Source organism: Pleurodeles waltl, chromosome 6 (genome assembly GCF_031143425.1).
Source record: "Pleurodeles waltl isolate 20211129_DDA chromosome 6, aPleWal1.hap1.20221129, whole genome shotgun sequence".
NCBI lineage: Eukaryota > Metazoa > Chordata > Amphibia > Caudata > Salamandridae > Pleurodeles > Pleurodeles waltl.
This window is the reverse complement of record NC_090445.1, coordinates 1,665,364,066-1,665,388,399: the sequence shown is the minus strand read 5'-3', so window position 1 is coordinate 1,665,388,399 and position 24,334 is coordinate 1,665,364,066. Positions and strand designations below refer to the sequence as shown.

The following is a 24,334-nucleotide window of genomic DNA, read 5'->3' as shown; positions in this document are numbered from 1 at the left end:
ACATTTCAACATATGGGTTTTCAGGAATTAAAGACTACCACTTGCCACACTGCCCTAGTCACCAAATAATCTCTAACCCTCAAAAACTATTTTAGTATTCATGGTACTCTCGAGATTTCTATTGATATTTATTTTCTTGGCACTTGATATTTCTGGTAAGATAGCCACATTTAACAACCTACGCCAGACCTATGGCTGTATTCAGAGGAGATGAAAGATTTCAGAAACGTTTAGCGTCCATTTTTTCTAAGTTCAACAGCATACAAAGAACAAACATTTGGTTCACCTTCCTGTCGATTCAATTGTTTTGTATATTTTTGATGGTTGTGTGGATTTCAAAATGGAGTGAAGGCATTAGATGACGGTGCCAGAGATACAACTATTATGTGGTTTGTGGTCACAGCCCCCCACCAAAAAAATAAATATCTTGTGGATAAAGGGGGTGTTCTAAGTAACATTTGGCTAGAATTGAAATGTACTTCTACCAGTTCTAAACATAGAAGTTGGTTTGTGTTTGCCATACTTTCAGTTTAATAATTAGTCCAAGCACAGTACTATAAATTAGGAGAGTGTAGAAAAGACCATGATACCCTCACCAAGGAAACATGGTTCCAGTGCAATACTGCGCATTGATGTACGTTTTGTGGTTCAGTTACAAAGAAAAGAGAAGGCTTCATCGCCCTCCTTTAATAACCATGTAATTTTCAAGCGCAACTTCTTAGACTTTCAAAAGGTGCTTCTTCGAACATACATATTGCTGACGACAGGCGCGAGCATAAGGTGCAGTCACATAGAAACTAATACACACAATACTTTGCTGCCAGACCTCGAATGAACCCAGTCCCTCCTTCATTCACATTGTACAGCAGACCAAATATTTGAATTAAATATTGTTGTAAACAAGGAAAATTCTTTTTTTTTGTAATCTTTTCTCATTGGAAAATGATCAAAAAGTTCTAAGGCACTCACGAAAGCCTCATAAGTCAACAGACTGCTTCTCGTTTCAGCATACATTCAGCATTTTGGGGAGCACATTGCCTCCCTCCCATGCAAATGTGCATAATTGTCGTTCAGGTACATTATTAAACAGGTCAACATTATGCCTCTAAGCATAGGAAACATTAGTGCAAATTGCTCCTGCTCATCTAATTGATGAGGAAAAGCCCTCATACCATTCACATTTTAAAGTTCACCTACAAACTTTGCCTTCCTAGTCCAACAAACAAAAGTAAGAACAAGGGGCGAGGGAAAGCATAGCTAGGAAGTCGTGTAATGTATAAAAAATATAATCTATGTTCACTGTGCAAAGGGACTGTCTTCTTCTGTGATCTGTCAATAGCCACATCAAATAATAGAAACAAAAATGCCATGCCATCCATTCCCCGGCCAGCCACTTCTGAAGGATGACATGTTCACCACTTATCAATCTGTTTCCTTTCGTACTCTCTTCCCCATTAAAGCGGATTGGTCCAATGGGATATGGTAAAGTGCTTTACAAAGCCATACCCCAAAAATTTAACAAAAGATGTGATCAAAAAAGGCTCTGAGGCCCTAGCAGATGTTATCACGCTAACCTAAACGCAATGTTACTACACCACGTCCACAAGGCCTCAATTTTTTTCTATTCTTCATACGAAGTTTGGTATGGTGTCATGACAACAAAGTTGCTGTTCTGCCCTCACCTACCAATATACGTAAAGGGTACGTAAAAGACAGAAGATTGTTCTGGTTTTCAGGGTTTTTTCAGGGTCCTATTCACAAAGCTGTGTTTAATCATAAGTGTGTAAGTTATTCCAGACTTGAGTGTGGTTGACCACTGAATTGTCCCAGGAAACAAACTTTGAAATTTGGCTCCTAAAGTTAAATTGCTGCCAACTATAACTGTACTGTGCCAATAAAGCCCAGCAAACTATCATCCATGCCTTGTCATATTAGAATGACATCCATTCCATTTTGTTTAATCTTCTCTGTTCTACTAATGACGCACAATTAGCTGGATCGCCAGGTTGGTAATACTTTAAATCTGACCATGTTAAGTCAAGCATTTTGGTCCCTACAGAGCATGGACGAGATTCAGTCACTCACTGTGGTTTGCTCAGGGCAATACAACCTAAACGTCCCCCCCAACCCCTCCCCCCCCAAAAAAAAATCCCGTATAAGGTGAAAATACTTTGTAAAGATTCTCTTAGCGTTCTTTTCTATGGTAAAGCTCTGAGCAAAGGCACTTTAAGGAATTCTAGCTAGCACCTTCTACTTAGTCTTACCTTGCATTTGTTTCTAGGAATAGAAAAAAAATTCTTAAGCTAGTCAGGCAATACTTTTGCCTAGTACTTCTGAATGGAATACCATCCAGAAGTGGTTTCCATTCACACAATCTAATATTACGCATATGCGGTCACCACCGCCTCTCTGGTGACCATCAATGACTGGCGTCTTTCCGCTTGCAAGCACAGTTCAATCTCTTAAGAAACAAAACAGCAGGAACACGCAAGTCTCCAGGGTAACCTTACTTTCTCAGTCATACTTCTCTCCAAAGCAACACAAGGTGAATATTAAGCATTGGTAAAGCGCATGATTGACAAGCTGTGTGTAGTGCACACATATTTCATGCACTGGTCATACAGAATGAATTATCCTAGGAAAGACTTGCCGTCTTGAGGTTAAGGAGGCTTTTGTACAGTAGTCTGACATTTCCTAAGTGGATCTTTCTACGGCTTCTTGCTTGGTGGCACACCACATGCTGGGTATCTTTGTACAAAGACTTTGAAGGTTAAGTCTAGCATTATTTGCTCACCAACCAGCCACTGCTTAACTGATGAGGTCTGCCCTCGAGACACTCACAAAATACACTGCCTGATGCATCAAACCACCTGGGCCAATGCCAAGCAGGGGAAAATTGTCTCTGACATTCAGGGAATCTTTGGCAATACATCACTTCCCCATCCATTTTATGGACACCATCCTAGGCAACTTTCAACAGGCACTAAACCACCCCAGGAAAGGACTCACTTAGTTCTATCAAAAACAATTCATCCCATCAGTTGATTTCTTCCTGAAGGAAACAGCAGAAAACAAGACTTCCCAAAGAAGTTTTTCTCCCCAACCCACGTGGGTTAGACCAACGTGTTCCGCTGCAAAGGTGAAATGAAAAGAAAAGCGGTCCTTTGTTCATTAATGACACTTTTGCTGAAAGTAAAGAAAGTATCTTTCTTTGTATGCAACAATTAAACTTATTGTATATCAAGCAGCTATTAAACCATAGCTTTTTCAGCTACTGCGTGTGGTGGTGGTGACGGTGGAGGTGGTGGTGGTGAAGTAGCCATTATCTTATAGACTAATTTAAGTATATCAAAAAGAAGCCCATTTACTTTTTTAAATAGGTCTTAGATGACCTAATCATTTACAATATAATGAATGCAATCATTTCCTTCATAAATTTTAAATACAAGCAGAATAAAAATCACATTGTTGTCAGGCAACGGTAGCAGTTCAGTAGGTAAGTGGCTTGATCACATTATTGTATTAGTAATGCATGCAAGCAGCTTCAGTATTACAGATCCCTTTTAGGTGACAAACATGGGTTTCTCCTCCTCCTTTATAAAGTCCCTCCGTAAGTGCCATCTTGTCTCCTCGCTGGTGTTTCTGGTCTGCTAGCAGGGCCAGATTCTTGTTCAAAAGGTGGCGGAGTGCTTTGGGGATCCGACACCGGAGGGTCTGTGCCAGCTGCCTCTTGTATAACAGAGCCAGCGCCTTCTCCCTCCTCGCTCTGCTCAAAGGATTGGTTTGAGCCATTGCTCAGATCCACATTTCCCGAATTAGTTCTCATCGGCACTATAGTTCCGGCATCATTCCTTCTTTCTGCATAGATGCGTTGCTCAAAGACCTGAGCAGGCGTGGGCAAGAAGCCAGACTCCAGCGGGATGCCAGTGGCAGTGGAGCCCATGACTGTGCGGTACATCTCCACCCCATCCGGTAACATGGATTTGATCTTCGGAAGCCAACGCTTACGGACTCGGCGGGCGTTGGTACACATGTCAGCCGCAATGACATTCATCTCACTCTCCTTAAAGCTTGGAGCAAAATTTTGACAATATACTGCAAAAAGAGAAACGTTTTTAGAAAATGACTTCTTATTCCCAAACCATCCATTACACAGACTGTGACCTTGTCAAATCTGAAACAATTTACTAAAAGCCCAAAGACTTTGCATTTTACGTTACAGAAATTTATCTGCCCTAAATTCCACATGATTTAACACCAACTGTTCATGGAATAATATTTCTGGCTATACCAGTATGCTTATCGGAGGTCCGAATCCAATAAATGATGCTCAACTTCCAAAGAGAATATATTGGATTCAAGCAGTCTCAGTGTTATAACTAAAGTCTCCAATATGGGCTAGTGGCAAACAGAAGAACTTACATTTACAATAATGTATCCCTGGGATATCAGGCCTTATATGGATAGACTATCGACAGGCAGGGGAGCGGGGCAACTTACAATCCCTCCTTTGTCCCCAGAGGAGGACCCTCTATGAGCTCTTTCCACTTGCATCACTTTTAGTCCATTAATACTAAGTAGGGTAATAATGTAACACCTGTGGCCAGTGCTTTGTGCACATAAATGGTAGATGATATATATCTCTCTCTCTCTCTCTCTCCTCTCTCTCTCTCTCTCTCTCTCTCTCTCTCTCTCTCTCTCTCTCTCTCTCTCTCTCTCTCTCTCTCTCTCTCTCTCTCTCTCTCTCTCTCTCTCTCTCCTCTCTCTCTCTCTCTCTCTCTCTCTCTCTCTCTCTCTCTCTCTCTCTCTCTCTCTCTCTCTCTATATATATATATATATATATATATATATATATATATATAGATATATATATATAGATATATATATAATCTGGTGAGTTAACTCATGGATCATGCCAGTGGAAAAATTAGGATTGTCATTGCTTAGAATGATCATGAGAGGGGAAAATGAGGTGAAGTCATAGCTCCAGATGTAAAATGTGACATTCTGCGGTGAATTAGTGTCTGAGGTCCAGCTGACACAGGACGCCCACCACCATAATGTTGCAGTGGATGGGAAGCTAACAGCAACACTTGTATTTGTGAGAATAACACGTTTTTCATCATAACAACCATAAATCTTCGAACCTACAATTTTTTTTTTTTTAATGTCACCCATTCGACCAGTGCTGAAGATCAATATCATAATACCGTCACCTGTCCTATCCTTGAAAGGCTGCAATATTAAAAATTTAAATGTTTATCTTACTGGGCACCTACCCTCTTTCACGAAGGATTGTACAATTTAGTAAATCTTAATAGAAAAAATACAGATGAACAAGTTACTTACTTTCGGTAACGCTCTTTCTGGTAGATTCACAATCTAACTGCAGATACCTCACTGTGGAAGGCTTGGTGGTACAAAGGACTCGGGCCCGTATATAGGGGAAAATAAAACGTTTTTTATTGGTTGTAGAGAAGACTAAGCGGGAAAAACTGTCCGTATAGCGTAACAAAAATATCTTTAGGAATAGCTCCACGTAGGGTCTTCTTGTCTTTAATGTCTCTGTTTTATTTTTGTGTCTTCTCCTCTGGGTCTTTGTGGACTACTGGGTTGCGTATCTTCCTCTCGTGAGACCGGAAAAACAAGAAGACAGGAACACAACAAAAGGTAAGTGGCGTTGTGGGGTTTTGGGTCTGATTTAGTAAGGGAACGTGCAGGGGGGGGAACTAAGAGGGTGGTGTGTTAGGGTGCACAGGTATAGGAATATACTGTGTTGTGAGGGAGTGATGGGGAGTTCTCTGAGGTATTGGTCTCACACTGCTTTTAGTGCTCAGCCACCATATCGCCCTCTGTGATTCTGTCCCCTGTGACCCTCCTGGTTCCAACCCCCACCCCTTCCTCCCTTCTATTAACCCTCCCCTGTCCTTAATAGTATACACAGAGTACCGCCGTCCCCGTAACAAGGACCGTACCTTGTGGAGCCACGACCCTCCTGGGTCGTGGCGGAGATTGCTTCCTTCTGTGACCTGGTTTCTTGCTTCGTTGTTGTTCTGGCGTGCCTCCCTCTCCTCGGATCCGGGGTCTCCACTCGCGGGGCTCTCTCTTCGGGTCCGGAGTCGGCATCTTCCACTATCGGGGCTCTCTCTTCGTTCGTCTGACGATTCTTCTCTCCAGCGAACTCCTCCTCCTCTCCTTTGAAGTCCATTGTCTGTTTTAATGCCGACACGCAGAAATCCGGTGTCGACGACTCGGGCGGCGTCCATGCGTCCCCATGAAAACGCACAAGGGTTCCGGACGAGGCGCGCGAAAGGCGCGAGTCGGAAGACGCGGTCGATGAGACCCGTCTACACTCACCTTTGAATACTCCTTGCGGCCCAGACTAGATCCAGATTTTTTTCTAGAAATGTTCCGCACACTGCTCGGTGGTGTCCTGCGGCTCCATACTGCCCCAGAAGTGATGGTGGGTAACCTCATGTAAGCGCCATCTCTGCACACTGTCACTTTTCTTGCTCACCTCTTTCTGCACTTCTAAACACCTACTGGTACCAGTGTGCGGATTCCGAACTTGGGATGGCTTTATGGTTCAAACCTGTTTATTGAAATACGTAATTTAACTCACATCCCCATCTACAGCCAAAGACCAGCGCAGGAGAAGGGGAAAAGTAACGAGGGACATGAGGTAGAGGAAAGGAGAAGAGGGGAAGTACATGTTGGAGAAAGAGGGGAGGAGGATAGGTCTGGGTGTTAAGTGCGACCCTCCTCTAGAGTTCCGATATGAAGAGTGAAGAATGATGGGGTGTTCCGTTCATATCACCACGTGTAGCCGTGCAGTCATGCCTTCAGGCTTTGAAAGAGGAGTTTGTGATCAGTGAGCCCCTCCAATGCTCCATCTGACAGTCAAGTGAGTCTCAGGACTCACAAGTACACAGGATCTGTAAGTTCCCTAAACTCTTGAGACAGGAATTTGATTAATGTAAAAGTGCAAAGTGCTTTTGGGATCCAATTGATTAAGTCTCTCCTCCTCTTTCGAGGGGAGAGTGTGGGCAAAGAACGCAGGCAGGGTGATAAGGCTTCACAGTGTGGAAAGGATTCACAACTTTAAGAAACATGGCTGCCTGAGTTTTAAGCACTAAGTTATGTGGAAAAAATGTGGTGTAGGGAAGATAGACCAACAGTGCCTTAAGCTCACTTATTCAACAAGCTGAAGTAACTACAATGAGCAAGATAGCCTGCAAAGGACACAGCAAGACCAAACTCACTGTGGAATCACAAATGATTCGGAAGGAAATGTGTGCCAAAACTTTTATAAACCTCATCACAAAAGGTGACAAACAAGGATGGTTGGTCCAGCAAACACAGACAGGCCCAAAAGAGCAAATGAATAACAGTATATGAGGCCCACGGCAAGGCCTTGGTTGGCCAAAGGAAAAGGAACAAAAGAACATCTGACACCTTGATTTCCACCACAGACAATCTTAAAGATACACCGGGCCACAAATCTGTCCCAGCACCTGCGGCCATCTGGCAGCAAGGATGGCATTCACCATTTCAAGCACCAGATCAAAAGCAGTCAACTGCTGATGCTCAATCTCCACGCGTGGGGATGTAGTTTGTGAAGGGCAGGGTGAAAGATCCCATTCTGCTGCTGTGACACAAGATCCACTTGAAGAGGGAGCCTAACTGGAGGCCATGTGCACAAGTTCAGAGCTTTCAGGTACCACACCCTCCTTGCCTATTCTGAAGCCACTAGGATGACATGGGTGCAGTTGGTGCTGATCGTTCACAGAAATCTGTGGAAGGAAAGGCAGGGCAGTAAGGCATACAAGAGTCCTGTGTTCCATTCCAGCAGGAATGCACCTGCTAGTTAGCATTCTTGCAGAAACTCCAACATACAAAACCTTAGACACTGCAGAATCTTGAAAGTGGTGAAGAGATCTAGCCAGGCTTCCCCCCGCAGTTAGAAGATGGCTTGTACCAACTCAGGATGCAGACCCCATTCATGATGTACCATACACCACCTACGTAGCTCAAATGTTCTGTAGCTGACAGTCAAGGATCTTTCCAATTGGTTCACAATCAGGAAAATATTCTGATGCTCAAACCCACTCCAGAGGCACTGACCTGCCTGGCACAGGATCCTGCTTGGTGCAACACCATATAGTGGTGTCCATTAGAACCTACACCAGCCTTCTCTAGACAGATGACAGGAAGGCAATCAGTACCAAAGGAATGGCCTGCAACTCCAACAGACTGATCCAGGCGGCACTGTAGACAGTGTACGCTGATTTCCACCTTCCCCAGTTGGGACACGTATGTCATCACTACCAGCTCTGGGTGGGGTAGGAAGACGGGCCTGCCGCGGTACCAAGTGCATTCAAGCAGCCACCACTAACGATCAAGAGGCATCTATTCTGAAATCTGTATTGCATCTGATGAATTTCCTCAGTGTTGGTCCACTGGAACTTCAGATTTTATTGCAATGCCTGCATGTGCCACTTGGCATGGTCAACCAGGAAGATGTAGGAGAATAAGAGGCTGAGAAGCCTCAGAACTGCTCTCACTAAGCTCCAGAACCAAGGCTGAAACAGGGGCATCATAAGCCTGAAAGTCCTGGACTTCTTGCGGTGAAGGGAATGCCTTAAACATGCACTGTATTCAGGATTGCACCAATGGATGGCAGCTTCTGTGAAGGAATTGCATGCAAATTCAGTTCATTGACTGTTGGCCCCAACGATATCAAGAAGCTCACCGTAGCTTAGAGGTAGGGAACAACGGACAGTGGCAAGCACACCTTCAGCAGCCAATGCCTGAGGTAGGGGGACATTGGTATCCTAAACTTTCCAAAGTGTGCTGTGACCACCGCCATCACTTTTGTTGGCACCTGAGGGATGCTGGTGAGGCTGAGAGAAGCACTGCAAACTGAAAATGCTCCTGGCTGACAACCGGAGGACTGCAGGATGGATGGATGAAAATACCCATCCTGCAGGTCCAAGGACACCATCCGATCGGTCATGTCTACAGCAGCCAAGATCTGAGCTAGCGTGAGCATTTTGTATTAGTCCTGCTGCAGAATAAATCTAGAGGTCAAAGGTCCAATTTAGGCCAGAGTCCTAGGTCCTTTTTTGGAACAAGGAAATAGCTAGAGTAACAGCCCTTTCCTCTTTCTGAGTCAAGAACCCTTTGATAGTACCTTTGGAGCGCAACACTTGCACCTCCTGTAACAGAAGCGGGAGGTGCTCCTCTGAAAATAAGCCAGATGTAGGGGAAAGATTTGGCGAAAAAGAAATGGATGCAAAAAGAAGATGGTGGCTGGAAGAAATGGTAGCAAAAAGAAATGGAAGGGCATAGCCAAGCTGAATGATTTTGAATGACCCATCTGTTGGACGTGATGGATCACCAATAAGGAAGGAACAAATTAACGTTGCTCCAACAGGATGGGTATGCTCTGCTAAATCTAAATCAGCTCAGTTGCTGTTACAGCAGTGGAAGAGAGCTGAGAGGAGTGGTGCCACGTCTGGTCGGTGTTTTTCCTGCCAGAGCCATATCCCCAGCATCAAAAGGACAGGTGTGATTGCAGTAATGGTTGGGGCAACTGGCACTGTCTGTACGCTAGCCCCCTGGAGTAGATTTTGAATCTTCTGAATTGACACGTGAACTGCTTGGTACAAGTCAAAAGACCCAAGGAGCTTGCCATGCCTTCTCTGCATTAGATGTGATTAATCAAAGGGTATTTCCATGAGAGAGGCTTGTACATCTTGAAAAAATTGTGTGAATGTATCCACACGCAGCATCGGACCACAAAACTGGGGCAAATTTCCCTTCACAGGCAATCAGTACAATAGTGATTGATCTCAATGCCAAGCCAGCTAAAGAGCATTCATTTATCAAACACCTTGCTCCTCTTGGACTCTCTCGTTAATGAACTGGGATTCACCTTGCTGGTTAAAGCCTGAACCATCAGGGGCCCTTGGGTAAGATGTTTAGTGAGAAAATCAGGATCACTGGGCACCAGTCTGACACCTGACCACCTGCCTATTCACTGGTGGGCAAGGACAGGGCTTTGACCAAGTGTCCAACAGGGTATCAGGAAGAGCCTTGTTAAACAGAAGCCAAGGCTCAGATAGGGCAGACATAGGCTAAAACATTTCAGTAAAGATGTTAGTCTTAGTCTTGAATGAAGGCAGCTGCAATTCCAGGATTTCAGCTGCTCATTGGACACTACTGCAACTCTTCCACTGGTAGCCCAAATGGGAAGTCAGCCTCTGTATCAGGACCTCGGGCCTCTTGTAAGTCCATGTAAAAATGATCATCTTCATAATGAGGAGGAAGACCACCACAGCCCTTCTCACAATCCTCCTCTTCCTCTGGTGGTGTGCCTTGCTCAGAATCAACAAACAAACAAAAATGATGGATGGAATGCGGAACCAATCAAACATTTACCCCTAGATCTGGGCTTAATCCATCAGTTCTGATTACTCGGAATCAGAGCCAAAAAGAGCCGGTGCTTCCGCCCTCTAAGGGGCATTGGTACAGTTTCAGGCTGTATGAAGACAGGCTGCACTTTAATAATGTTGCAGTCCAACACTGGCTGAGATTGGGCTGAAGGTTTAATGTTAGACATCAGAAACTGCATCAGATTCTCTACCAGTTCTGGTGGCTACAGTACTGGAGTCAACAAGAGACAGCTTGGCGCAGGTCCTGGAACAGGAGTAGACGTATGTACCAGAATGAGTACGGGAACTGGCACCGGTTCTAAAGGTTCAGGCTGTGTGAGGGATAGACCTACCAGCAGTTACCTGACAGGAGGCCCACAGGTGGGCTAGTGGGACCTGGAAGTATACTGGAAATCTGCAGCATGACCTCTTCGATGGCCTCAATCAGCTGCGGCAGAGCCAAAGGCCTAGGATACTCTGGGCGCAGTGGATCAGTGGATGACTGTAAGGTTGAAGAGCGAGAACAAGTCCGAACCTTAGAGCAAGACTTATGAGAGTGCTTTAACTTTTTATGTTTACGGATGTACAGCTTCATTTCTTGATTCCAAATCATCTTTGGATGTATAATAATCACACTCATCGCAAAAACAGATTTGTGCCCTGAGCCCAAACACCAGGGACACACCCCATTGTGGTCCATGTCCAACATTTCTTTTCTATAGCCATTGCATGGTTTGAAACTTGTAGTTTCAGGAGAGGACACCAGTTCGTAGCACACTGGATTTAATTTCTAAGAAGTCGCCAGAGGTCGACTAATATGGGAGTGAATCTCCAGATCCGCACTAGAAGATGTGGAAAGAAATGAACAGATGCCAGAGCGCAGATGTGGCGTTTACTTCCGGTACAGTGTAGAGCCAGCGTGAGGATGCAGGGTGTCACCTAATGGTTCTTTGCCTGTCACCCAGCACATTTACTGTAGCTAGCAGGAAAGAGTGTGGAATATATGCCTCCTTCCACCCTATGACAATTAAGCGGTGTGCCACATTTGGTGTCATTGAACTCAACCACTGAGCTGCAATTTTTTTTGTCTAAGTCTCAGGCTCCATACCCAACACCGCCCTCTCTGATGTCCATATAGAAGTTATCATCATGCTGAACTCGACCTGCACCCTAGCAGTAGTTCACAATGGTCCCACATAATGACTCTTCAAGAACCACAAGTAAATCGTCCGCCTTTTCATTACAACATCTTGGGAAGAACTGCCTTGTTCTAGGATGCATTCCGGTAAGTTGCACAGGTGCAAAATATACATGTTACTGCAGATATAGTCGTCTTTGATACCCCACTGTTAATTCAAACCCACACCAGATTAAAAGCTTTACCCAAACTGCTACATCGAACATTGCTTTGACTAATTTAGTCTCCGCTTTAAGTCTGAGAATGTCGCTAAAGTTAATGATAAAATTGAGTGCACATTTGGGCAGTACATTCCTAGTCATAAATTGTTTCCCTAAGTATTGGGGAGGTGCTCAATCTTTGCATGACTCATCCGCTAATAGAGCACTTTGTCATCTAGGTACACAGAGTGGGCCTAATTTTCTGGTGGAATTTGTTCTGTATATTTCCCTTGGAGTCTGAAAAGTCTAGGGACTAATACAGCATCTACTCCTCTGCAGTATGGGGACATTTGGATTCCCTATAAAACTGCATCTAGCATACCCACTGGGTAACCCGGATGTCAACTAATTTTCTGTATCCTAGGTCGACTTCAGTTTCATCTTTTGAAAAGCTAGAAAGCAAATTTCATCAAAAGCCCAATGTGTGAATCCAATGCCACTACCTCCTCCAAAATTCAAACTATAGCCCCACATCTGTTTGGATGTATGGGTTACTGTGTTTATGGTAGACATGCACCCCAGAAGTATCTTATACACTCTGGCCTAGGCAGAACTGTTTCGCGTGGTAAACAAAACAATCTCCTCTTGTGCCAAATAAAGTTATCTAGTATTTCCTTAAGAGTTTTTTTAAAAAGGTGCAAACGTAGTAATATCAGGAGATGCTGGAAGAAATCAACATTTTAGATTCTCCTATCCTTTAATAGATATTAATAGATAATGCAAGAGTTGGATCTAAAGAGTACTTACTTTTTTGTCAATTTACTACGCTAATTAACATCCTTTTCCAAATATGAAGGAACAACTAACCCAAATATCTCACTCAAGTAGTTATACGGATGATCTGCCCCACCGGTTCACGGTTTGACATAATTCTTGCAAATGTGCTCATTTCAACTAAATGAAACAAGTATGCTAGCTAGAAGACCTGTCCAACCACATTAAAGGATACAACCAATAAACTGGCAGTTGCTGGCTGCTTAATAAGCAAGGCAGGTATCAGTGATCCACCCATCAAGCAAGCATCAAACTGTAGAGTGCCAACAAGCATCAATTACAACAAACATCTGTAGCAGTGCACAAGGCATTGAACTGTTTTAAACAAGTGATCCTTACACTTGACTGCATTGAGTACCCGGCTGTCCAGTGGTTTGCGACTGGGGTCACTGGTGGACGATCGGATTCCAGTACCACAGCTGTTTGCAAGTGTGTTCCTGCAAATTAACCAAAAATCTCACTTAATAATCAGGCTTCATTACAGAAAAATGAGAGAACTACATAGGAACTGTGCCTCTTGTCAAATCTATCTGTTCTATATGTATATCATTTTTTTGTGTGAACAATTTTGTTTCTGAGACAAGTGTCTATTCCTTGGGGTGGGGCGGGGGTCATGTTATTTATTTCGCCAATTTACCCCATCCCTTTTACATTGAAATATCTTAAAAATAAGACCACTCGCCACAGAGTGCGACCTCATTTATGTATTTAATAATTGTATTTATTATTGACCAGGCCAAAGTGCGCCAGAGTTCTGTAAGTAGAGATACATATAAAATATATAGGTAGAGAAGGCGACTATATAGTGTAATGCAATTACATTTTTAGGGGGTCGGTACAAGGTTTAGCTAGAAGTTGACATTTGTTTGGTCTTCAGCACAAATCGGGAGATTCCAGCACAACAGCAGCAGATTTCAACACAATATAGGCAGATTTCAACACAATATAGGGAGATTTCAACATAATATCAGGGCATCACAGGCAGGTCTGGATTTAAAAGTGTGCATCGAATAGAAGAGGTGAAGCATTTGTAAAGACACAGGTGAGAAGTAGGGGAGGTGTTCTGGCGTAAGGGCAGAGACTTGGGATATCACGAGAAAGAAACATTGACCAAAACGCCTTTTGAAATCTGGCAGAAACATCTAGCGTGAGGGAATTGGGACTCGGGTACCTAAGAAGGAAATATACCTGGAACTAAAGCAAAGAGGGGTAAACATTAAGTGTGAGGCAGCAGCTTGGAGGCTTTCCTTGCCATAGGCAGGTTAAATAACAGATAGACAATAGCAACACTTCTAGTCCTTGTTTTTAAACCTCAGAGAATGAGTCCAAGTGAGATGAATGACTTGCTACAGATCATCCACTTACTCCTTCCTCAGTAAATATTTGTTAAGTAACAGCAGTCACACTTTACTCATTCTAGGTCTCCCCCCTGTCCCGACATCTTCAGCAATGTTTGAAGTATCTCAATGTGTACGACCTGACTTTATCCAAGTAAGTTCTTAATTTACTTTGCCTTTTGCTGGTCTCGGCCCAAGGCCCCGCATGAGCAACACTTTTCTTGAAATTCACTGAAAGCACCCAGGTCTTCAAGAGGAGGTAAGACATTATTCTCACTTCTAAGTCCTTTTTTATAAACACATTTTTATTGAGTGTTTCCATTAACAGTCAAAAACACTGGAATTTAGATATTCTCAATATAGGGTAACTGTAAGAATACAAGAGGGTCCCCCTTACGTCCACTCATGTCTCAATCCCTAAAGCCCCTGTGGGGGCGAAGAGGACGAAGCTTGTGCATCTCAATTCTATCCCATTCCAATCGTCCACTCGTAATAAGGAGGTGGAGGGGTGGGGGAAGGGATGCAGTCCCAGGCCACCAATCCTGGCCTCTCTCCCTGGTTCTGTGTTGCCCGCTCCTTCCATATTTTAGGTCCCTGGAGCACCACGGAGCCAGTAATCCCAGCAGACCAATGCTTCTGTATAGGAATAGTTGTGAGTGGGTAAGATAGTGATGTGGATCCGAATGGCTGAGGGCCTGTCCCTTCTGTTTTACAGTTGTGTAGCGTGCTTTTCATCCTAACCTGTTGCTGGAGTTTTGACTCCCTATATGAGGTATCATCCTCCCACATCCTCGAAGGTCACCAGTAAGTCCTCACGCGTCCATGCAAAGTCAGTGTGTCTTATTCCTCACTATCAGTACTTAATGAGCATAGGCGAGATCTTATTACTTACTGTACAGACGCCTGAAAGAAAAAAAAATCCTGGACATTTTTGCTGGTCTATCAGTGACCCACAGAAGCTTTGAGGCAACCAGTACATTTAGGAGTGACCTAGGTGGAGCTCAACATCACATCCACAGATGTCATATATACTCCTTTCACATAAACATACGTATGGTGCCCTTCCATGCAAGTGTGAATATGTGCTCTCTGGAACATGCAACATATAGTGAGCCTGCCTGATGGTCAACCAGCTGCTAATGTCAGGCTCAGTATACTGCAGGGCTACCGTGTGCATAAGGACACTTAGCTGCTCATGGACAGTCTCTGGGAGCAGGAGAGCTGGACTGGCATCTGAGTATGTGCACGGGGAAAGGAAGCAGCCAGGGACAGCAGATGCAAGAAACTGGAGCAGATCTGGTCACAGGAGGCTGGAGTTAGAATTATGGAGCAGAGTGAGCGACTGTACGCACGAAGGGTCTTGGAAGCCAGGTGAGTGGGAGGCTGTCCACTTGTGCTTACTGATGTCAGTAAACACAACTGGTTGTGTACATGATGTGCGGGTGGAGGGGAACGATCCTTGCTTGGTGGGTGGAGGCAGCTGACCAGAGGTCACTGGGCATGGACTCTCTAAATAAATGGACAGTTTAGGTCATTAGTGTCCTTTCTCCGCAGTCGCTGGGCTGTCTTGTAAAGGGAAACAACCTTTCAAGATTACAAGTGGAGTAAAAGTGTTGAAATAATTGCTGCAATGTTGTTTCAACAGTAATACTTGTGCATTGTCGAAGGAGTACATTGTCTGTCTTCAGCCATGGCCTCCATAAAAGTGCAATGGAAAAGAACATCCTAACTATGACCCTTACTAAGCCTGAAGTAGGGCGAAACCAGTCCTTGGTTGCTTGTGTTTTGATTCAGGGAGGACCCAGCAGTTTGGGCCGGATTGTTGCCATGAGGAGCAGGGTCCAGACAGATTTGCAGATGGCTGGGCCAAAACTGTGATGGCATAGTTGGCAAAATAATGGATAAGGATGCAGCCCGAGTGATCGCCAGTGGTCAAGATTAATTCAAGCATTACATCCATCACCTTGTTGTTTTACTCGATATGTGTAAAACAGTGACACAACAAGTCTGAGCCATTTCATTACTGACATGTAGACACAATGGAGAGACTCTGGGAGGGTGGGGGGGGGGGGGCGGGCGGGAGTTTGGGGGGGAAACCATTCAATAGTCTGGGGCACAGCCATTGCACCACTTTATGAAATGAGTGTTGTCAGTGTATTCCTCGCTGTGGTCTGAAATGAGTTTCGATTTCAACTTTTATTTTTTTGAATTTCTATCTCAGTTGAAAGAAGGAGCCGGTGCCTAGACGATCCAGTCTAATTTTCATGTTCAGTGGGCAACAGCAGGACTAGCCCAAAAAAAAAAAAAAAAAAAAAAAAAATTATATATATATATATATATATATATATATACACACACACACATACACACACGCACATACATATACTTATATACATACATACACGCACACATGTAAATATAGAAAACACACACATATATATGTATACACATATACGCACGCACGCTCACACCTGCAAAAATAATGCTCCTGGGCAAAGAGTTAGACCTTTTAGTATTGGAGAATTTGATAAATTCCCTTCCAGAACGGCTTGTAAAGCAGGTGATTTTCACCCAGTATACTTAGAAAACTTACCGATCAAAAAAGGTGGCCAGAAGCCTCCGCAGAAGAACTTTGTGTTTGACGCCGGCACAAAGATGACAGTTCATGAGCTGCCCTCGAGTGATGAACACTGCCGAACCTGTAAGGGATGATAAGAAATGTTAACATTTGATGGCTGTGACCGCGCCCCCTGACGTCTGGACCAAGGTCAAAGACCCACTAAAAGGAATCATGAACCGATAAAACTCCCATGTAAAGCAGGCGCATTATCAAATGGTGACAACTGCTGCCACAAGAGGGCAGTGTGCAGCCCTGAGATTTAACTCCTCTATGCTCCAGCAGGTATGCTTTTCAGAGCATTAGGGAACGGCTATTTACGACCACTGTCAATTACTGGCTCTCTACAAGTTCCAGCCCCTAGTTGGAAGGGATCTAAGGCCCTATGACATCACTTCCCGCATTGACGTCACCCCGAATGGGCGGTCAAAAGGAAAGTGATGTCACTTCCTCAATCCCATTTTCGTACAACCAAGTCTTACATGCGTGCTGTTTCTCAAAATAGCCCAGATATTGTCTGTGAAAAATAATATTAAAACAACCAGCCTGCTGCAGAAAGCTCTTGATATGCCATAGCAGTACTGTCCAATACGGGCAAAGCTCCTAGTAAAATGTAATGCTTTTCTTCTTAGGTAATAAATTAATATTGCAGTAACATTTTCTTGTTAATGAACTCGGAGCATTTTTCATGAACCTGCATTTGTTAGATCTGGCGTCTTGAGTGCGATCCAAACAAGACTTCATTTCCTGGCACCTTTGTCAGAATACCACCATTACACGTCATTGGGGATTTCCCGGAGTGAGTCCGAAAAGACGGGGCCATTTAAACAGGTACTGTAAAATTGATCAGTGCTGTTGAACTTCCAGTCACACCAATTTTTCTCCACCTCCAACAGCAGAGAGCAATTTGAGGATGTACTCTGGGCAAAGGACATTTGATGAATAGTTAAACAAAATGTTCTAATTCTATATAATGAAGGATGGCGGGGGGAAATTGATTTCCTTAAGTGCAAGGAACACTTTGTGTGTTCTTTGCTTTCAATTAGTCAAGGTTTCTGGCCCCACCACATGGAAATAAGCAGGGTTTGCACTAGAAAATGCAGAAGATCTCCAGGGCCTGTGCTTCCCCCACCCCGGGACGCAGTCTTTCCGCCACCCCTGGAGTAGGGGGGGGTGGGGGGGGGGGGGAGGGAATCAGGAAGACCACTAAAACACCAGGGAGGTTTATTTACTGCTGTGAGGGTGGAGCGGGGCTGCACGCAGCATGGGCTGGTCCCTCCCCCCCCCCCCCCCCCCACGCAGTAATATTTTTTCCCCTCCTTGGAGGAAGATAAGGGATGTTTACACCCAATCTATCTGCCATGATGGGACTGGGGCAGAAAGCCCACTAGTCTACTAGGGAGTGTATTTATTACTGTTGGGGGGGTGGGGAGGTAACCCTCCAGGGGCCTGTGCTCCCCCTACCTGCCAGGCCCAACAATGTTTATGCCCTCAAGGGAGCAGACCGTGGATGTTTAACCCCAATCTACCTTCCCCGGGTGAGCATAAAGCCCATTAGAAACCAGGGAAAAGAGTTAGAAAAAAGAAGAGGTTGATGCGGTCCGACCAGGGACCAGGCAGCGACCCCACCACAGAAGAGGCCCAACAGTTTTTCTACCCTCTGTTGGGGCACAATGAGAGGTTTACTACAATTCAATCCTCGGGGTATCAGAAAGCCCAATAGATACCAGGGATATATATTTCTTACAAAGAAATATATAGGGTGTGGCGAGGCTGCCCTGGTTTTGGACCAACCACCTACCCCCTACAAGTCCCTACAATCTTTCTTCCCACCTGGGCCAGAGAACTTCCATATCCCCTTGGCAAGCATGAGGAAATTTTGATTCTTCTGGGCACAGTTTTGACACCTGAGCAATAGTGGTGTAAATCCAAATTTCCTCTTTCTCGACATGCAGAATGGATGCACTATTCGGACGCTGCCACCACAGATGTCCAGGGGAATCCAGGTTAATGTTACTTGAATGTTGGCTATGGCTTCTTAGGTAAAATGCCCTGTAGGACTTAAACTTTGGCTAAAATCACACATTCTCCCCACATTTGTGCGACGCACACTTCTTGCATCTGTATGCATTCACACAATTCTACCACCCAGCATTCCCACACTTTCCCTGATAAACATGGTACCCAACTTGTGTGGGATGACCCTCCACCCCTGCAGTGGCTCATCAGTCACAACTGTGAAATCTGGATGGGGACAGACACTGGTCTACTGCAAGACAGACAGATTTTTCTGCCAAACAAAATTCTGAACTGACTCTTGCAAAATCTGGATGGAGTCTGAGAAGCAGCCCTGGTGCTGGGCCAATTAAACCCCAATTTCCCACTGCAAAGTCCGCACATTATACCTGTGTTCAGGAATAGGAAGATGCATGAGACAAGGAGCCCAAGAAGCTTTAAAGCAGTCCTCACTGAGACCCAGAATTGAGCCCAACATATCAAGATCATATACTTAAAGTCATGGACTGGAAGTGGTGGTGGAAAGGCCTTGGACTACACCATATCCATGGCAGCCTCAAAGAAGGAAATCCTCTGGACAGGAAACAGGTGGGACTTTGGCTCGTCTGTAGAAATTCTTACAGATGGCAAATTCATCCACTGTCTGGAGGTGGTTCATGACGGACTGCGGAGAGCCCGCCATGAGCAGCCAGACATCATGGTACAGGAGTGCATGTATCTCCAACCTTCAAACGTGTTCAACTACCACTTTGTCTTTGTGAGACATCCAAGGGGCAGAGTTATGGCAGACAGGCAGCAAATAAAACTGATAAGCGTTCTGACCCCACCAAGAACCACAGACAACACATGTCGGTCTGCAGGATGGGTATATGAAAATACGCATCCTTCAAGTTAGGGGCACATCCCAGTCTCCATGGTCCATAGCAGAAAGAAACTGGGACAGAGCCAGGATCCTGAATGTATCTTTCTGCAGAGAGTATTCAGTGGATCGCGGCCCAATACAGCACTGAGGCCTCCCTTCTTCTTTGATACAAGGTGGCAGCATGAATAACACCCTTCTCTCTCAAGCTGGCACTCGCTCAATAGCACAATTGCCAAGCAGAATGTTTACTTCCTGCAGCATGACTGTGGTTTGACATACACTCTGAAGTTGGGGAAAAATGAACGAGGGAGGCAATAAATAGCAGGGCCTAGCCCATCTGAATGATTGGTAAGACCCAGGTGTCTGTTGTGGTAGTTGTCCAGTGGTGGAGGAAATGCAGTATCCCGCCTCCTATCAGATGAGCATTACCCTGCAAAGGCAAGTTAACTCTGTGTGGCAGCTGATGTAGCAGAGGAGTAAGAGAAGAGAGTTGTCACTTCGGGTTCAAACGGCTTCAAAATCTCCTCTTCAATAGACATTAAAACCTCCGCCTCAATAGGACTGGACCTCTCGCTTCTGCACAGGTTCAGAAGGCTGGCCTCCTTGAATAACCCCTAAACTGTCTGCACTGTTGATGGAACTGTTGGGGGGCAGAAGACAAGAGTCCTAAGGATCGTGCCACATCTTGACGGTTCGTAAATCGTTACATCATGGAATCGACCTTCTCGCCAATCTAGAGCCATTCAAGAGCTTGTCAACTAGGGATGCCTGTACCTTTTATGAAAATCCAGTTGACCGCATTCAGGCGTAACCTTTAAAAAGGCTCCACTGGTGACAATATCCATGGGTATCCAAACCAGCACGCAAGACATACTTTGCTGCATCCTGGACATCATTTATCGTTTGAGCCAGTGAGGCACTGATGTGTTCTGGGATGGCCACCAATATTTTACTGACCATACCATGAAGCATGGGTGAACATGACTGTAAATCGAACTACATTCCTGGATCTCAAGGTCAAACTGGCCTAAGAATCTCATTGGGGTAACTTTACTCATCAACACCCGTCACACCAGACTTTCAGGCTTAAAGTGCTGTGTTAAAAAAATCAGGATCATCAGGGGCGGCCTAGGCCATTCAGCAACAGCTAAACTGACCAGAGGGCCTGAGCATGGCTTGGACCAAGTGACTCTAAGGGGCTCTGTAAGAGTCGCACTGAACTGCAATAGTGGCTAAGAAGAAGCTGGACCAAGTTGAAGGATCTCAGTTAACAGCTTTGTCTTACTTTAACAGCTAGGGAGCTCTAAGACTAGCATCTCTGCTTCCCTTTTCTGCCCCTACAGCGAAAGAGGCATTTTCTTGCCTTGGTGGTCTAGGTAGCAAGTCTAATTAAGGCCACCTAATCGTTATTGCTGGTGTTGTGAGGAATATTTCACATACTCTTAACCACCTTAGAGTCGGATCCTAATAAGGCCTCCAGCATCGATGGTACTGGCGCTGAGGCAGCGGTCGAGTCTGGTTGCACCTTTGTGATCCATACAGCATCAGAGGTCCAGAGTTAGCCACTGAGAGCTCAGGGTTGAGTCATGAGTCAGCGGAGCATGGAAGACACTGGCATGGACCACAGGACACGACTGGAAGCATGAACTGGAGCCAGAAGAGCCCGGGATGATTTCTACGGGCCCAGTTGGCATGAGCATTTGTATGGCATCCTCGAACATCACTATTTTACAGTGTTTTCTTAATCAAAGCATCCTATGTGTACAGTTCTGAGATTTATTTTGGTTGGTTATGTATGGCTGTGCTTGGTTGGTAGAGATTTGGTGAGAATGGAGTTTAGTTATTGTATTTATTAATGTGAAAGTAAAATTAGTTCAATCCAGATCTTTGTTGTGTATGTGAAGGGATGTGACCGTACCGCTCTTTTATGAGGATAACTGATTTGTGTGTCCCTTGTACAACTTAAGTAGCCTGAGCCTGTTTTTTTAACCGTATTGTTAGACAGGTACATAACTATAATACAATGTAATTTGCTTCAAGGTGTAAACTGCCTAACAATACCTCTATTGCCTCCAACACCCTCACAAATGGCAATGTTGCAGAACCAGACACTGGCATTTGAGTATTGCCAGGGTTATGTGACCCACACACCAACAACTACATGATGCCTCAATGGCAAAACAATGGGAGAACACCGCAATGAAAAAAGACAAGTAATGCCTAGACCATACAACAGGGCTGGCAGAACAATGCGTAAATAATTTGTGTACAGCATGGGACTGAAGCTATGGAACTACATACAGCATTGTCTAAACAAGATTAAAGAAGATGGAGCCATGTAGTGCCTTTGAGACTAATGATCAGGATGGGCAGAGTGGGTGGACCTCTGTTCTGAGATCTGACAGGCATCGCTTAGGCACTCAGGCATCAGAGTAGACAAAGTGGCAAGAGGAAAAGATAACAGCCCATTTATTCTGGACATTTTCCTACCATTGCAGGACCTACAGGAACATATTAGGAACTCATTCAAAATTTGGGCGAGCAGGAGCTTAGACACAATTTGGTGAATCTTTCCCCTACCAAAGTCATGATTTCTCACCTCATTTAGAGTTGGGGGACATTTCTGGGTTTCTGAGGCTCTGTGGCTGTAAACCCATTAGCTGCCAGCCTGCCTGCTACAGAACTATCAGGGCACAGTGCTAGAACCCTCCTGTTCAGGTCGCCCATCACTGATTGCTCCTGCCAAGGGCCACCAAGCAAAGAATGGCAGTTCTAGACAAGATATACAAATGTAAATGCTATTTGTTTGCACCTTAAACCCCAAGAGCTATTTTGTTGGAAAACGTTAAGTGAGCAGCATCTAATCTGTGCCATTCACCCACAGCTCGCTAACACAGGTAACTGTATCCCTTCTCACATGAAGCAGCATCCATGAGTTTGTCGCTGGGATCCACTGTGACAGCACCCAAAGCACATGAGTCTGGTAACAAACTAACCCGGGCGTTCACTCATATGGGCATCTCCCCTACGGATATATTTTACAGGTCTGCTCTGAAACAGAGGTGAAATCTTGAATGCCTTTGGTGGGAAATTTTAAAGTCCTGGAGGATTCTCTAAGGCGACCGTAGCAGACCTCAGTAGTTGTTCTGTGATATGGGGCTCAACCATGGATGTTAAGTAGCCAGGAAAACACAAGCATCTACATAAGGAAGAGGCAGTTTAAACCGAAAATGAATTCACTACTAGTCACTTTGGAGATGATAGTGCACCTGAAGATGAAACTCGGTTGTTATAACCATGACACAAGTTTTTTTGTTGTTTTTTTTTAGCAAGCCAGGCAGAATTTTGTATGCAAACATTTTTTAACAGAAGCTCCATTCACTAGAATACGACTTTTCTGCCACATCAAATCCCAATGCATCTCTTGATTTTAAGAGAAGCCTACGCCTCACCTTGATGATGTAGGGAAAAGCATAGTTCTTCGTACACAAATTTGCTAATTAAGTGATGGGAGCCAGGAGTCTTGGCATATGAGGTGAAATCCTTTACCAGCAGCCCTTTTGCGAAGTACTGAGTCACACATTCTTGCGCTGGCTCACTTGTGGTCACCGGCAACAGCAAGCCCATACAGCACTGAAGTGAGAGTTACCCAAAGAATGTGCCACTTATTATGAGCGAGATATGAACTGAAATAAATACCAAAGGAATGCCACAAAAATCCTCCGCCGTTCACAATGAGTGAGGTCTGTTTCTGACCGACCATAGCAAACATATAAGTCACAGCTCTGTAAAAGAAAACCCCAGATACTTGGCAGAGAACATGGTACATCCAAAATGTATGTGCACAGAAAGCCTTACTGGCCTCATTCAGGCAAGGATTGCACAGCATACCGAGTTCAACCAAACCAATCTCTCCCTATTATCCACATCTAAATGTACCTCTTAATGCTACCATGATCAACTTATGAACCGTGAATTTACAGTGTTGTTCTGCCTTTGGGATGCTCCAAGGCACTTGTGGCGATAACGGGAAAAGAACTGAAGCAAGGCGATTGGAGGAATGTAAGCAGTGTTGACTTGTTTCACGGAACAGGACAGTCGGCAGATCTTTACGGTCTTATTCTCAAGTCCCCTATAGCTCAAGAGGTAAAAGCTATGTTGCTGGAGGAGGACTACCCTTCATGCAGGGTCTGCCCCAAAAGGCAGGCATCACGCTACGAGAGGTGGGCTTTGGGACTCTGGTTGAGGGCACAGGAGCATCAGTTGTAAGAGGGAAGCAGCCACGCAGAGCCTCATGGACAAGACCGAGTTCAGAATAAGTTTTTTCCATCCAACCTGCCTAGGTTCCACCTCTCTATTATCAGTCGCTACATGGGAAAGCAAAGATGAAGAAGACGGCTAATTATCCAAGATGACAGAGTGTTTCCAAAGGCTTTATTTAGCTGGTGTTTGAACCTAGTTGCCAGCAAAAAACTTGTCTTGGCCAGCAGATCAGATGCCTCTCTGTGGTGACCACCATGAAACCAGGAAGGCAAGTGATTTTATTGAATGCGGGATGAAACGGTGTCTAACCTGATAATATTTTATTTAGAAGGCCTACAGGGTAATATTATTGTGAAACGAGGCACCGCTTAAAAACACAGGGAGACCGAAGAGCGACTTTTACACAATTTGACACGCGATGGCTGAAGACCTACCTTGATCTGTTTAGCTACTCCAACCGATGTACGTACCCATGGTGGAGACAACTGTTGACTGAACTGAGACAATTCTCCTTACAAGGAGCACATTTCCTTTGTTGTTGTACATCGCAGGTGGATTAATGTTACGTCTGTATCCAACCCTACATAATGATCGCACCGTGCCAGGTTCGTACAGCTGGTGTGGATTTACC

General features: G+C 44.7%; 1 protein-coding gene across 3 annotated transcripts in view; it reads right to left on the bottom strand.

The window, feature by feature from the left end:
• Window positions 1-921: 921 nt before the first annotated feature.
• NACC2 (NACC family member 2) overlaps window positions 922-24,334 on the bottom strand; it is a 264,936-nt gene continuing 241,523 nt past the window's right edge. For all 3 annotated transcript variants that reach the window (XM_069241635.1, XM_069241637.1, XM_069241636.1), the window contains exons 4-6: window positions 16,539-16,644; window positions 12,948-13,045; window positions 922-4,095 (exon numbers count right to left, since the gene is read on the bottom strand). In XM_069241635.1, the coding sequence (XP_069097736.1) occupies window positions 3,596-4,095; window positions 12,948-13,045; window positions 16,539-16,644 (704 nt within the window). In that variant the 3' untranslated portion in view covers window positions 922-3,595. The remainder of the gene's footprint in view (window positions 4,096-12,947; window positions 13,046-16,538; window positions 16,645-24,334) is intronic.